A 15,726-nucleotide genomic window follows, 5' to 3' on the forward strand; every position below is an offset into this window, starting at 1 on the left:
CTTTATATTGAAATGAGTTCAGTTATGTTGAGTTGAGTTGAGCCAGGTAAGTTCTTCAGATTCTTTTCAAGCCTATGTTGTGTTTAGCATTCCAACTCGCATACTCGTACATTCAATGTACTGATGTCAGTTGGCCTGCATCTTATTACGATGCAAACACATGTAACTAAGATCGGCATCCAGTGCATCGTTGATCCGGTGAGCACTCCTGAGTCAGTTGATGATCCTTTTTCCGTTCCGGAGGACTCCTTTTATTGCTTTCAGTTACTTTGTTAGTTCATTAGGATGTCGTGGGGTTTGTCTCGACATCCACCTCAGTTGTTTTAGAGGCTTCATAAACAGTCAGGTGTTAGTTCTTTAGTCTTTTCATTGACTTTATCATTTCATATGTTAAGACTTGAGTTGCCATTTGGCCAAGTTGAATGTTTGACTTTTAAGCATTCTTAGTATTTTATTATTCTAGTGAGTATAGTGCTTTTGGTCATTATAAATATGCATAGAGTCTTCTGCTGAGTTAAGTAAGTCAAGCCAAGGGTTCGCTTGGGGCCAGCAATGGTTCTCGAGTGTCAGTCACGTCCGGGGTGTTAGCTCGGGGCGTGATATAAGTACTCCCTCCGTCCCATTTTATATGTCACTTTTTTACTTTGCACTTGCATTAAGAAATGATGTAATTTTACCATTCTATCCTTATTTAATTTTTTTGGAAATCAACTTTTCAATCAATGAATATGAATTGATCAATTAATTTAACCAATGAACATGAATAATTTACTTAACTTTTCTAAGTTGGTCAAATGTATGTTTTCAATGTTAATAATTCGCAAGGGTAAAAAAGGAACAATATGCTAATCTATGCATTGATTTTATGCAATGACAAGTATTATGGATCAACTATTTATAAAAAAGGATGACATATAAAATGAAACGTAGGGAGTAATAAATAAAGACAAAAATTTTAAAAAAAAGTATTAATATAACAACGCGATCACACCAAATGGATGGTTACATGAAATGAGTCTTTTGGTTACCTAACAATGAATTTAAAAGATATGATATGATAGAATTCAAGTAACAATCATTATATTTAAACTAACAATACAATACCACGGGTAGCAACTAGCAACCATCGAACAAGGTGGGAAACTATCACAAATTGAGAGAAGTACCCCGGAGAGTTTTGTACTTGACAAATCTGGGCATAAACCCCAGAAAAACCTCAATTCGCCATTATCACTCTGTGGAACAAATGCAATGAAAGCTCTAAACTCCGCCCACATCCGCCACTCCATTATCTCTCTAACCTCTCTTCTCTCACATCTCACTACCAAAAACCCTACTTCTAAGCTCTTCTCAACCCAATCATGGCTGAAATCAACGCGAGGAAAACCCCTAATGAAATTGCCTAAGCTGAACCACCCACCCAAACAACCCATCCCCCTCTTTTCACCCCCTCCTTCAACCCAACAACCCGAAACCCCTAATTACTGTCCCACTGATTTCACCACCCTATGTGAGATTCTACGTGACCCCATCATCCCAGCTGGCCCTGTTCTTGAAAATGCTTTGGATAGAGCTGGGGTTGAAGTAAATGAGTGTATGTTTCTTCAACTTTTCAACCATTTTGATTCTTCTCCTAAGCCTTTGTTTACCCTTTACCTATGGGCTGAGAAGAAAGAGTGGTTTAAGTTTTCTTTGCCTGTGTTTAATGCTGTGGTTAATGCCCTTGGCAAGGAAAGGGAATTTGATTCTGCTTGGAATTTGATACTTGATAGACTCAATTCTACTGAAAGACCCAATCTTGACACATTTGCCATAATGATTAGACGATATGCAAGAGCAGGTACTGCTTGTTTTTTTCGAGAATGAATACATTTAATCCATTTTTGTTACTATCTATTGTTTGTTGTACTTCGACTACCATGTTATTTTATTGTAGTCACTGTTCTGTTTTGGACTATTAACGGTCTATCGGAAACAACCTGTCTAACCTTTTGAGGTAGGTGATAAGGTCACTCTATCCTCCCTAGACGCCACTATCCATTTAGCTCTATTCAGGTCAATCCATCTCAACGAATTCAGTATTCAGGGGATTTATTATAGTTCAACTAGTTAGGAAAGTCCCTGCCTTTATCCATTGTTGATACCAGCTACATTTATTTCATTTATAACCAAGAAATGCCCAAGGGTAGTGGTGTACCAGCCTGCCCCTCAATCCTTCTCCACTTAATTACCATGTTTTGTCTTGGATGAACCCATGACATGCGTCTAACCCACACATCATGGTTTGCATCTTACCACCAGACCAAGTTCATGGGGGCAAGACCTCTTCTAAGGTTTAACTAAACCATTCGATAAGACCAGCTATGTCATTCTTGCAATAGATGGAAGTTATAGAGTTTTTGAACTTTATTTTATCCCTAGCAAGTAGTTCGCTCGAGTTCATTACGTTCTGATGTCAGTAAGCTGAAAGCTTCAGAACCTTATATTAGATTTCATAATACAATCTACAAGTTCTGTGTTTGAACTTGATTTGGAATAGTTGTTTTTGTTCATTATGCTAAAATGTTGTTCTATTTTTTAGTTTAAACTTACACAATTAGTAGTTATTGGATATTCAAGGATGTCCAATGTGTTGTATTTTGCTTGTTAGAAATCCATAAATGGACTACCTATCAGGATCACCCGTAAAAGGCATTAGTTTGTTCTATAATGTGATTGCATCCTAATATCAACATGGTAATTTGTTTCTGTTATAAGGTAAAAACAAGAGGGAAACTGTCTTATTTTAACATGGCTTTTATTGAATTCAGTACTTGGGCTAAAAAATTTCCCTTTTTCTCTTTTGTTCCCACCATTTATATTCAATCCATGAAAGTTCTAATTATCTGAAAAGTACATGTGACCCGAGCTTTTTCTTTTTTTGCAGGTATGCTCTTACCAGCTGTTCGAACATATGAATTTTCTTCTAATTTAGAGATACATGCTTTGGGCTTGGAAGACAACTTATTTGAGATACTATTAGATTCTTTATGCAAAGAGGGGCTTATTAGGGAAGCTTCAGATTATTTTTATAGGCGAAAAGGACAAGACTCAAATTGGTCGCCATCTATTCGGGTCTATAATATATTGCTAAATGGATGGTTTCGATCAAGAAAGCTCAAGAAAGCTGAGCGGTTGTGGACTGAGATGAAAAAGGAGGGCATAAAACCTAGCGTTGTAACTTATGGTACCCTTGTTGAAGGATTGTGCCGGATGCGAAGAGTTGAGATGGCAATTGAACTAATTGATGAAATGAAAGAGGAAGGAATTCCTCCCAATGCTGTTGTCTACAATCCAGTAATTGATGCATTAGGAGAAGCAGGACGGTTCAAGGAAGCATCAGGAATGATGGAGAGACTGTTAGTGTTGGAATCCGGTCCGACTCTATCAACTTACAATTCGTTGGTGAAGGGCTTTTGCAAGGCAGGGGATATTGTTGGGGCAAGTAAGATTCTTAAGATGATGATAAATAGAGGTTTAATGCCAACACCAACAACTTATAATTACTTCTTTCGGTACTTCTCCAAGTTTGGGAAGATTGAAGAAGGCTTAAACCTCTATACCAAGTTAATTGAATCTGGATATGTAGCAGATCGACTAACATACCATTTGCTGGTTAAGATGCTATGTGAGCAGGATAGATTGAATCTGGCATTGCAAATTATCCAAGAAATGAGGACAAAGGGTTTTGATTTGGACTTGGCTACAAGTACCATGCTTATACATTTGTTCTGCAAGATGCATCAATTTGATGAAGCTGTCGAGTGGTTTCATGACATGATTCGGAGAGGACTAGTTCCTCAGTATCTCACATATCAGAGACTCTGCAATGATCTCGCAAAACAAGGCATGAATGATAAGGCAGAGAAACTTAGAAACACGATGGTATCTACACCCTACTCTGAGAAGTTGCCCAACACATATATTAGAGATGGAGACACATCGCATTCAAAGAGAAAATCCATCATTGCAAAAGCTGAAGAAATGTCAAATATACTACAGACGTGTAGAAGTCCAAGACAGCTAATCAAACGTAGAACTCCGCCTGAAAATGCAGTGCTGAGTGCAAACCAGCTTATAGAAAATATTAGTGAACGAGTGGAATTGGTTTAATCTATATGATGTTGTATGATCATTCTGTAACAGATTCAAAAGTTTTGTTCGTGTACATAAATCCAGCACAAGCTCAGTTGTGCTTTTGTATCAATAAAATTCTTTCTTGTCAAAAGAATTGATTTCTGTAGGTTTTATAAAGTTCAGAAAGCAATGAATATGTGTTGGATTTTGTTTCACTATGTTAGTGCCATTCTCAGATACTCCCTCCAATACTCTCTCCGTTCCTTTTTAGTAGTCATGGTTGCCTTTTTTAGAGTCGAACAATAAGAACTTTGATTAACATTTTACAATATATTTTTTCATCGTATTGATATGCAAAAAATTGCAATTTATAATACTTTTCATTAGAGTTGTCAAAAAGGGTCGGCCCAGCCCCACCTGGCCCAAGCCTCGCGGACCAAGGAATTTGAAGGGTTAGGGCGGGATGGCCCTTCATTCGAAAGGGCCTGAAAATGCTCAACCCAACCCAACCCTAGAAGGGCCCGGGGCTGGGGCGGGCTAGCCCTTCTCTTTTTCTTTTTTCATTTTTTTTCTTTTCAAACTTATAATTCTATAAAATCAAGAAAATGAAAAGATTTTCAAATCAAATATGGCAAACAACGGTGTTGTTTTAATAACACTAGCAAAAAGTCTAGTGTAATTAGCGTGTATCTCGCATACCAGATACGAGAGCGAGATGCAAGAGTGACAAGTAAGATTGGAGGGAGGCGAGGACGCAAGATTTGTCTATGCATCCTAGATACATGCGAATCTACTTGGATAGAGTATATCTAGAACATATTAACCTAATTTTGAATTCATATATTCCGAGATACATGTATCTGGACATACCAAAATATGGTAAAATTCATAATATTACTATATAGTGTGTATTTAAGTAATTAGATTATATACTAGTGAGATTATAGTAAGTTACCATTAAATAAAAAGTTTTGGCCCATGGGCCGACCTCGGCCCTACCCCGATCAAGCCTCAAGGGTTAGGGGTTTATATGGACCGGGCTTATAAGCTCTAGTTTTAAATGGGCTTGAAAAATCATATTCCAACCCTAACCCAATAACGGGTTGGGTTGGGTTGGGCCAGCCCCATGGGCTAAGCCCATTTTGACGGCTCTACTTTTTTATATAGATTTTGAATATCCAAATTTTTAGTTTAAAATATCAAATTAATGTAATCTAATTTGACTTTGAATACAAGACATTGATTTTCAAAAAACACAACATGAAAGGAACGAAGGAAGTATTTGTGTACAGGTACTACTAAAGAGTAAACTGGTCTGTGGAAGATAAAGGAGTAATAAACAGCTTAATTGAAAGATTTAAGTCGTAAACATTTTCGCTGGATCTGATAATATCGTTAAACCAATATGTTATTGTACTTAATAATTATTTTTCCCAAGACTTTTTCCATTTGGTTTCTTATATATACCAACGGCCTTACACAGACGCAAAACTAAAAGTTTTATGTCGTAAATTTGTGAACTTTTCAACACAAGATGAAGTTTAATACACAGAATATTATATATCCAACGGCAGGCTTCGTACATTGCAAAACTGACAGTATCAAAAATGATATAGTTCACTGGATGTTGCCTGAACTTAACACAACTCTGTTTTGATTGTTTTCGGTTGCTATATGAGAATCCATGCCCAAATTTGAACATTTTGATCGAGGGAGACAACTAGAACTACATAAGGGAGGAGCAAACAATGCAAAAAAAGCAAACACTACATAAAAATCATAGCAAAATCTGCAAAAGAACTTGTGAAATCTATCGCCGCCTCATTCCACGTCCACGTCCACGCCCTCTACCACCACCCATGGCACTTGCAGCAGCATCTCCTTGTGCACTCTCAGACTGCAATTTGAAAGGATATAGGAATTATTTCACGCATAATAAGGATGCTAACAAGTTCGATGTGACACATCCAACACAAGCAAAAAGGAAACCAGATAAGCAAACCCAAATTTCACAAAACTTCATCTAAACTGCAGATACACATGGTCAGCTTGAAGAAGACCAACTTAAACTAATCTGACTTTTCTAGATTCAGAAATTCTTAGACCACAGCAGAGGTAGAGTGCAAGTTATACCTTTCCGCTCCACAGTAGGCGACGGTATCCTCAAAGAAACCAGCCTTTTTTAGGACCTTAGCTACTGTTCTAAAAGGAAGAAAATTGCGAGACATAGGAAGCCCACAAGGCTATGATCTAGTCACAAGAGCAGTGTGTGATGTGTGGGGGCAAGGATGCACGTCACGATTTCAAGCCCTGCTACAAACTAAAGTCTCGCATTTAAGAAGAGAACCGTAGAGAAACGGGCACATTATTCACTGAGTTTTGGACAGTGCGCCAACTCGCCCTCAGGGATTTCTCAGTTATGAAAAGAAAAAGGTGAGAGATATAGGAGAACTTGCCAAAACTTTGCACATTACGGTCTCTTCTCATCCAACTCAGACTGCAACTTTGAGCGACCGGACTGCTATAACTTTGTCAGCTTAGGCTAAATGGCACCATATAGAGTTTCCCTCCATACACATCTCTATTATTTTTTCCTTCCCCACTTTGCTTTGTTAGAGGAACAAGGAATGGGATAAATTCTTGACACCTACACAGCCCTAAAATGCATAGTAGCAACAAACCTTACCACTAAGGCCTGGCCACAAAGATCTTAAGTTATACTGTTACTCAACAAAATTCAGAAGAGCTACCGCATCATTACTGGGTTATTTTCTTCCTGCAATTCTTGCTGAGCAACTATCAACTCAAGAGTACGACAGGGATGATAAAAATACATGACACCTATTTATAGGGATGAGATACAATCCATATTTTATATATAACCTATCATGGAGACATGGACTAACTTCATACGACAATAACATTCTAAAACTAACTCTTCAACATTCTAGCGGTAACAGCCAGCACAAGGCACACCCTGAGAGGTGAAAATCACAACTCTAGTTTTCTGCATGTACACTACTAGCTAATCTCAGTTCTCTCTCTGTCCCCTTTATTTCCCATTTCCGCCTATTTCATCAAATTGTTTTTGGTTAAATATTTTAAAGTAACTTATAGTATCTTGAAGACTAGAAAAGCAAAACAAAGGGCGACATACAAAACCCAATCTGCACTGTCTATTATGTCCATAATGGTAGACAAATTGGGGAGAAGTTGGGGTTTCACAAAGACGAAATTACCTTGGGATTCTTCACTGTCTCATCTACACTCAGAATGAGGCATGCTGCTTCAGTGGCTGCATTGATGGCATTTATCTGGACAAAGTAGAATTTGTAATACTTTCAGGAACCAAGAATAACTTGTGAAAAACTGACGCTTTGGTGTCAAACAAAGGAGAAAAGATGAGTGATTGATTAATAACAAGCTAAACTAAATTTATCAAATAAAAAATAGATGTAAATATACCTTCACAACTGCTGGCTCCCAAACAAAGTTGGCAAATGAATCAGCAATGCCACCAGTATTAATGTCGACTCCATAAGGTGCACCCTCACCTGCCCAGGATATTGTTTACCATTAAGGAGCATGAAATTTCTTTTTCTTTATTTTTCCTTTTTCTTTTAGTACTCCATCCTGTCCTATTTTAAGTGTGGTGTTACTATTTAGGGAGTCGAACAATCTTTTCTTTGATTATAATTTTCTCAAAAAAAATAAAAATATTCTGAATCATTAACTAGGATGACTCCTAGTACTTTCCCTGAGCTTTTCAAATATGCAAATTTTATTTTAAATTATTTGAAGAATCTTATACCAATAGTAAAAATTAAGTTCTATGACCCTCGAACTCCGAATCCTTCAGAAATAGGGACAGAAGGAGTACCATTATTAAGGGAATACAATAAGAAAAGAACTCCAAAACTTTTGCAGAAAGCCATCCCAGGAAAAACTAACTACCCTCAAAGTGGCTAGAAAACTTGAAAGTCTAAAAAGTTAACACTGTTCTTATTATCATTGTTTTAAGAAAGAAAAAGTTACTGTTATCATTATACATCCTCCAAAGGGAAATGGTAGGCATACCAGACGGAAGAGCGTGTTTTTGTCTGAGCTTGTTCAGCACATCAGTTGCATCAAAACCAGCATTGTCACATAGCTGACGGGGGATAATCTGCATTATGCCAAAGTTGAAACAGTAAGGTATCACAGAATTGAACATATGTTCTATAAGGAATAAGAGACATCTCACAATGACTACAATATCAAGAGAGTGTCTACAAAAAGAATACTGAGGACTATCTCAAAGACCTGATAGCATCGGCAGCCCTAGCTAACTAAGAATGATAACTCAAGACAAATCCCTTACCACATAAGAGGAGCAATAGCAATAGCTTAAAAAGAGTTTTTACAACAAACAATATGTTTCTTTTGGAATCAAATAAGTTCATCCCAAACATACATTTGACCAACAAAGATAACTTCATCAAAAGCAGATATATACAAACCCAATTATCAAATTAGACAGTTACAAGAAGGTCTAGGACTCAACCACTGATAAAATTAGACTAGTGTGGTCACATACACCAAAGTAATTTATTGATAAAAGGGAAAGCGCCAATCATAAGCCTTCCAAGAAAAGGGGTTTTCAGCACACCCTTTGTGCTGATACCATTCTTTTAAAAAAAATCTTCAAGAGAAAATAAAAGTGGTAGGGTTGGATAATACAATAAAACAATGCTAAGCACAGCCCTCAGATGCTCTCTACATCTATTGTGCACTGCCTCATAACGACCCTCACTCTTGGACCACAGAAAAAAGGTAACTTCTTCAACACCACATTGTCAGTTTGAAAATCAATCCTATAATTTATTTCTGACTGAGAGGACGACTAGCATCTATTTCTTATCATCAGGGTTTCTAGCATATACCAGTCTAACCTTGCATATCTTTCTGACGAAAAAGATCACAGCAAATAATTTCTCTGTTAAAGCAAAATGAAAGAAGAATCGCTACCTCAAGAGCTTTTGCATAAGAGTTTATGAAGAGCTGAGATTTCCCTTGAATTGTTCGAGCATGGTGCCTCAAGAAACGGCTTATTTCCATCTGCACCCAAGTGTTTTATCAATCAATAAGGTACAACTGCTATCATAAAGAAATCTTCTCGGGACGTTGTAGAGTGTGCTTACATCTATCGCACCACCTCCAGGAACAACCGTAGAGTTTTTCACAGCCCTTCTAACAATCATAATAGCATCATGCAAGCTTCTCTCAGCTTCCTCGATGAACTATATAGACCATTGAAAAAGAAAATTAGGATCAAAGAATCGAATAATAGTTGTATGCATAACTGAAGTGATCAAAAACCTGATCTGCTCCACCACGAAGGACAATAGTGGCGGTCTTGCCCGAGGGACATCCACTAAATATATTGAATCTCTCATTTCCAACTTGCTTCTCCTCAAAAATCTCACAAGAGCCAAGAACCTAGATAATAATCCAGTTGGTTAAAGTAAAAGTTATCGACCAAAACCTAATACTACAATTTAACCATGATATGGAAGGTGTACAGTTGTCCTGGTAAGACTATGGGTAACAAGGACAAGGATCAGACCTCATCAATAACATTGTTCACAGTTGTCTGCACTGTTCCACCAGCGGCAGCCGCTACCCGCTGCAGATCCTCTTCAGAGACACGACCAGCACAAAATATATCTCGGTCTGCAAAATACTGAAAAGATAAAAGACATAAAGAATATCAGTCATAATCTTCAGAATAATCTCCTAAAGCCCAGAAGAGTGTCAGTAAGAAGATTCTGGCAGAAATGTAGCCTTAAAATGATGGCAGTAAAAACCAACAGCTCCATAACTGTACTTCCACATCCCTTTGCAGCAACCAGCAGAAGAACAAGCAAGGTAAAAAATTTAATAGAGTTCAGTAATAACACAGCAAGGCAAAACTCTTTTCCTCATCAAAAGTTCACCAGTGTACTTCATTGCACAGGATGGAGAGACTATAGTTCCTTTTTGATAAAATAAGGTAAACCAGATGGGGAAACTATAGTTTTCTACTTCTTTCCCTCACAGAAATTCTGTCAATTTCTAAAACTAGGATAGATCATCTGGTTTGTTGTAAATTACTGACACTCCCTCTCCAACCAAAGTTAAGAGGGTTAAGGAGGCACAATGAGCTCCAAAAAAAGTAAGGATGACGAGGGAGGCACGTGCTATTTTTAGTTCATTATGCATATTATGACACTTTAAAACACATTTGATATGTCGGAATACACTAGTACACTACCATGACACAAGAAAAATCGGCATGACGATCTCCCCAAAGATAAGGCTACAACTTTTAGTGCCTACTTACTATCTATCTAAATTCTAGTTCTCCGAAGAATCCATGTGAAGATATGATCATGAACCAAAGCAATGGACCATAAAGCAAGTTTGTAACCAACCTGTGTGGCCAGATCACCAATAGCGAGTCTAGACAAAACAACTTTGGCACCACTCTTTACACATTTATCCAACTTGTCATAAATGATATTCCACTCTGCATCAACAATTGACTGATATTGCGCTGGATCTGAGAGCCTACACAAAAGATGATTAGGTGGAGTAAGCACCTTCAGAACTGAGCAACTTACGAAAGAAAGTAGTGAATTGGAGAGATTACAGAACTATTCTCAACTAAAATCAAATGTATGCCAAAAACATACTACCTTATCTCTGCATTTTCTTTTTCTGATTTTAGCTCCAACTCTATGTTCAGTAAAAGTATCTGGGGGTTTACAAACTTCTTTGGCTGCTGTTCAAAACCAGCATAGGAAAATGTCTTCTTAAAGGCAACACCATTTACAAGGAAGGAATCCCGCATAGTACCTCCAGGGACCTACACATACAAAACGGAACAAAAGAAAAGGTAAGAAAATATTAGATAAGTCGTAGAACCAATAGTAAAATTTTCTGTTGTCTCTAATCAAGCTGTAATCCAACAGCATATATGATCTTCATTTGCTCAAAGATCTATCTTCAATTTCCTCGATGAATATATTATACTCTCTTCTTCCATACCCTAAAACATATCAAAGGATCCACTTGAATGGGCTTAAGTAAAACTCATGTCAACCAATTGTTGTTTATCAAGGAAATGTCCACATAAATCAACCCTCGTTGACTGAATAAGATGAGCTTTTTTCTTTTGATAAGGTAAAGATTTTGATAAGAGCTTACTCAAATAGTTACACCACTCAAATAGACCTAAAAATAGATGCTTACAAAATTTGATAAGGTAAAGATTTTATTTAACAGGTACCGAGATGGTACAAAGAGGAATACAACAGAAATACAAATTTTGTAAACATCTATTTTTAGGTTCTTCTGAACCAACAAAAGAACCTAAAGGCCGACACGACAAAGTACAACATTAAGCAACCACAACCTCTTAAAAGACAAACAAAAAATTCAGTTGCAAGATTGTATACCTTCTTAATTCCGATCATGTTCAGCCTATCATCAGTTCCAATTGCAAGAACGGCATCCACAACCATGGATGCAAAGAATTCCTTTTCCCCTCCAATGAGCTTTGATGACAGAGTTGTAGCAGCACACTTTGCAAGCAGACTTTTCTTCTCTTCCAAACTTTTTCCCTCTATGCTAACAGCCAATTCTTTTACCTTCTCGATAGCCTACATAATCCATACCAAATTACTCAATAAACTATGATGACAAACCATCTGCACCCTACTGGGACAGTGAATATAGCCAAAAGGGGTAAGACAAAAAGGAACAAGCAACCAGGAGGAGGAAAAATCTACCATGTTAGAAGCGGTTCGATAACTACGAATAAGATTTTGAGGGTGGACACCCTCTTCGACAAAAGGCTTGGCTTCCTTTAAAAATTCTCCTGCAAGCAGAACAACTGTAGTGGTTCCATCACCAACCTGCAGCCAGGGACAACAAGACACTAGTAGTGAAAAAGGGGTTGAAGGGACAAGCTTAAAATTTCCCAAGCTCATAAGTTCTCGACTGCATATACGGTCCAACTTATGTGCTGCATCTCATGTACCTTTGAAGTAAAAGCACAGAAATTGACTTTGCAGCATTACACTGTTCAACTGATGTTATAGCAACAAATAGCACAAACGCTGAGGCAGTAAAAGTACAGCATACCTCAGAGTCTTGGGACTTGGCAATGTCAACAAGTATTTTTGCTGCAGGATGAATTATGTCTAGAAGCTTCATTATAGTAGCACCATCATTCGAAATAGTGGTGTTTCCTTTATCGTCGTGGATCAACTTGTCCATACCCCTAGGGCCAAGGGTGGTACGCACCACATCAGCCACAGCCATACATGCATTTATGTTGCTCACCAACTGTGCCTTCCCTTGGGACGTGTCTGTCCCTTCCTTCAGCAATATGATCTGAGGTTGCTGTTATTTGAAAAGCCACAACACCAGATCAGAAAATAATCAAGGGAAAAAAAAGAAACAACAATAGCCAGACAAAATACACCATTACCACATAGGTATATAGCAAATAAATCAATCAACTGTGGCTCATTTCCAAATTAGTGGCGTTGGCTATAGAATTCTCTATATTCATTCTGTTCTACTTGGACTCATTCCAGTAGTAATTAAAAGTCGTCTTCTAAAACAAATTAGTAAGAGTATAAAAACCTGGCAACAGAAAATGTGGATCCTTAAGTCTGATCTTAAACATGTAACACAAAATCTTCACCATAACACTTTTCATACTCTCAACAGTATCGAAGTTACCACATTAATCTGAATTTACTTCGAACAAACTATAGGCACAATTGCAATTTCAGCTGTCTCTGTTAAAAAAGCAAGCTTTTTGCTGAAGTTCACAGTTTAAAAAAGGCATTATATTCACAACCATGGGTGGATTTACAGGGTTGGCAACCTCCGCATCCACATCCAGTGCCTTCGGTACATGTATGTATGTTTGTTTACACACAATCACACTAAACTAGCACTCATTTCCATGAAAGAGTAGTGAACACAGTTATACTTCACCATGTTACACATTTTGAGAAATCTAAACAGATTTGCTTCTCATTTCAACTATATAATTGCAGGCTTACCATCATGGCAGACATTGTTGGAGGCGATTTGATCCGACTTTGATCTTGAGGAGAAAGTGAGCTTCTAGGGTTTTTCCTTTGCTCCTTAGGTTTAGCAATATTATACACTTTTTACTTTACTGTATCTAATAATATAAAAAGGGAATAATCAAGAACCTTTTGTGCTTCTTGGCATTAAAATGTCAAATAGAGGATAATTTTGTCATTTCAAAGTTTCCATTTGTTTTCTCTAGTAATTTGCACTTTTGTTCTTATACATATTATTCCATATTGTATCGTATTTATATAGTATTGTGTTGTATTATATTAATTAGTACTCCCTCCATTTCAAAATTATTGAACTGTTGGGTGTCTCACATCTTTAAGAAAGCATTATGACATAAATTAGACATTACCCTTCCATTTTTGCCCTTATTAATTATCCTCAAATTAATCTTTAGAATTATTCAAAGCAATTAAATTTTTTTGAACTCGTCACATGGAAAAACCAAATGAAGGGTAAAAATGGAAGATTATTCTAAAAGTAATCTTGAAGATTGAACAATTAAGTTAATTTGAAATATGAAAAATGTCTCAACAATTCAATTGTTTTGAAATAGGGAGAGTATTGTTTTAATGAATATTGTGTTTTAATAGATTGTATCGTTCTCCATAGTTATATAATGTCACACATTCATAATTTAAATAATAAACTTACAAAAGATAGAGGACGAGGTAGAGTTATGAAAAGGTTGGGTAAAGGATAAAATAGAGTTATTATATACTCCCTCGGTCCCTTTTTACTTGTCCATTTTTTGACTTTTTACTTGTCATTTTTGAAAAATCAGGAAAAGACAATATTTTTTACCTATTGTACCCTCAATTTTTTTAGAGAGTTAATGTTTATAAAAAAAGGTAAAACCTCTTTAATGAGTAAATTGATTTTGGAATTCTATCAATTAACAGGGATAAAATAGTAAACTCAGTATGTCAATTATAATTATTTTCTAAATAGATTTGCCGAGTAAAAAATAGACAAGTAAATAGAGATAGAAGGAATAATAAGTAAAGACAAAATAAGACGAAAAATATTTAGGTAACAATGTGATCACACCAAAATGGTCGTTACATAAAATGGGTCATTTTGTTGTCACTTAATAATATAATAAATAATACGATACAATAAAATGTAAGTGACAATCAAATAAGAACTTAATAATATTATACCACTAGTAAGTTACCAACCATCCAAACAAGATGTTAGGGGGTGGCCATGGAATTGTTTTTACTTTTTTTTTGGGGGGGGGGGTGGGGACTCCGAAAAACACCTTTACTTCAAAATTCGAGATTGAATTTCAATTTTTTCAAGAATTTGAAAAATAATCAAAATATATTTTTATCGTTTCACTTCAAATTACTTTTAAGAAAAATATTTTCAATTTATAATAATGGCTAAATACAATTTTAATTTTTAAATATTAATTTTTTCACTTTAATTTTTTTTTTATTTTTTGCAAATTTTACGATATAACATAATAAAATACCCTGTCAACATAAATCGTTTGTTCTGATTCCATTTTGAAGGTTAACTTTTAATTGTGCGAAACATAATTACCCTCCGAAGACCCATGTTCATCATGATTATGATGGCCTCATGGATATTTATTTGATGATTATATATTCTACTTCCTTCGTCTTCGAAAATTCTCACAAAACAATAAAATAAAATTATAATTTTATTATATTATTTTTTAAATATAAATTCAATATTTTGAGAAATGCAAAAATAATGATAGGAAATAATACGAATAACTTCAAACTAAATAATATATTATCTCTTAATTTTTTAAAATTATAAATAAAACTAAAATGAACATCCATTTTTAGTATGGTAAACAAGTAAAAATGGATGAAGAAATAAATTATGAATGAAGGGAACAAGTAAAAATGGATATAGATGTCAAAATTATTCATTCAAAGAAAATATTACTCAACACTTTATGATGTTCACATCATTTATATTATATACTGACAAACATTGGTGTATATAGGTCGGTTTGGTTTGGTTATTCATTAAAAAAAACTTAAATTAATTATGTCGATTTATTAAATCTAAAAACCAAATCAAATCACATAAAGTTGAATTTTTCGGTTTCGGCTTTAGTCGGTTCTTTTGAGTTTTTTTGATTTTTCAATTTTTTACAACTATACGGTGTTTGAAAAAGAGATCAAATATATTTTCACTTACCTGTGTGGTAAGCTAAACTTTAAAAATGTTAAATGAACAGAAATCTTCGAAAAGACGATAAAATATACACATGAGTACAAAATACTTTTATTGAAATATCAACGTTCATTATGTTAAATTAATAAGATTGAAGGCTACAGTCAAACTGAATACAAAACAAAATATTTACAAAGTAAATTGTTAACTTCAAATTTGAAAAACTATAACAATATAATTGTAACTTCGGATCTTAATACAAAATAAAATATTGTATAAATTTTAAGAATAACATAGTTTTAAAAA

The 15,726-nt window shown here is 35.6% G+C and overlaps 2 protein-coding genes across 2 annotated transcripts; one reads left to right on the forward strand and one right to left on the reverse strand.

Annotated features, from left to right (window-relative positions):
* Positions 1-1,133: 1,133 nt before the first annotated feature.
* Positions 1,134-4,306, forward strand: LOC102599290 (pentatricopeptide repeat-containing protein At5g11310, mitochondrial). The gene is made up of 2 exons (XM_006353577.2): positions 1,134-1,840; positions 2,927-4,306. The coding sequence occupies exons 1-2, from the start codon at positions 1,252-1,254 to the stop codon at positions 4,150-4,152; spliced, it is 1,815 nt and encodes a 604-aa protein (XP_006353639.1). The 5' UTR covers positions 1,134-1,251; the 3' UTR covers positions 4,153-4,306.
* A 1,345-nt stretch (positions 4,307-5,651) lies between these two features.
* On the reverse strand, positions 5,652-13,331 carry LOC102599617 (T-complex protein 1 subunit eta). Its single transcript, XM_006353578.2, has 14 exons — positions 13,218-13,331; positions 12,283-12,543; positions 11,928-12,053; positions 11,595-11,798; positions 10,833-11,002; positions 10,569-10,704; positions 9,722-9,838; positions 9,475-9,594; positions 9,297-9,395; positions 9,124-9,213; positions 8,194-8,281; positions 7,582-7,670; positions 7,356-7,430; positions 5,652-6,013 (listed from the first exon to the last, which is right to left on the reverse strand). Exons 1-14 carry the CDS (start codon positions 13,230-13,232, stop codon positions 5,927-5,929), a joined length of 1,677 nt encoding a protein of 558 aa, XP_006353640.1. The 5' UTR covers positions 13,233-13,331; the 3' UTR covers positions 5,652-5,926.
* Between the last annotated feature and the right edge of the window lie 2,395 nt (positions 13,332-15,726).

The sequence above is a fragment of the Solanum tuberosum genome, unplaced genomic scaffold (assembly GCF_000226075.1).
Source record: "Solanum tuberosum cultivar DM 1-3 516 R44 unplaced genomic scaffold, SolTub_3.0 scf00158, whole genome shotgun sequence".
NCBI classification, from domain to species: domain Eukaryota; kingdom Viridiplantae; phylum Streptophyta; class Magnoliopsida; order Solanales; family Solanaceae; genus Solanum; species Solanum tuberosum.

Excerpts from the sequence above, each read along its gene's own strand:
- LOC102599617 (XM_006353578.2), bottom strand. Across the intron at positions 12,054-12,282 it reads CCAAGTCCCAAGACTCTGAG|GTTGGTGATGGAACCACTAC; the intron begins GTATGCTGTACT and ends CCCTGGCTGCAG. Across the intron at positions 7,671-8,193 it reads AAAACACGCTCTTCCGTCTG|GTGAGGGTGCACCTTATGGA; the intron begins GTATGCCTACCA and ends TATCCTGGGCAG.
- LOC102599290 (XM_006353577.2), top strand. The coding sequence starts at position 1,252 with ATGAAAGCTCTAAACTCCGCCCACATCCGCCACTCCATTATCTCTCTA. Across the intron at positions 1,841-2,926 it reads TAGACGATATGCAAGAGCAG|GTATGCTCTTACCAGCTGTT; the intron begins GTACTGCTTGTT and ends CTTTTTTTGCAG.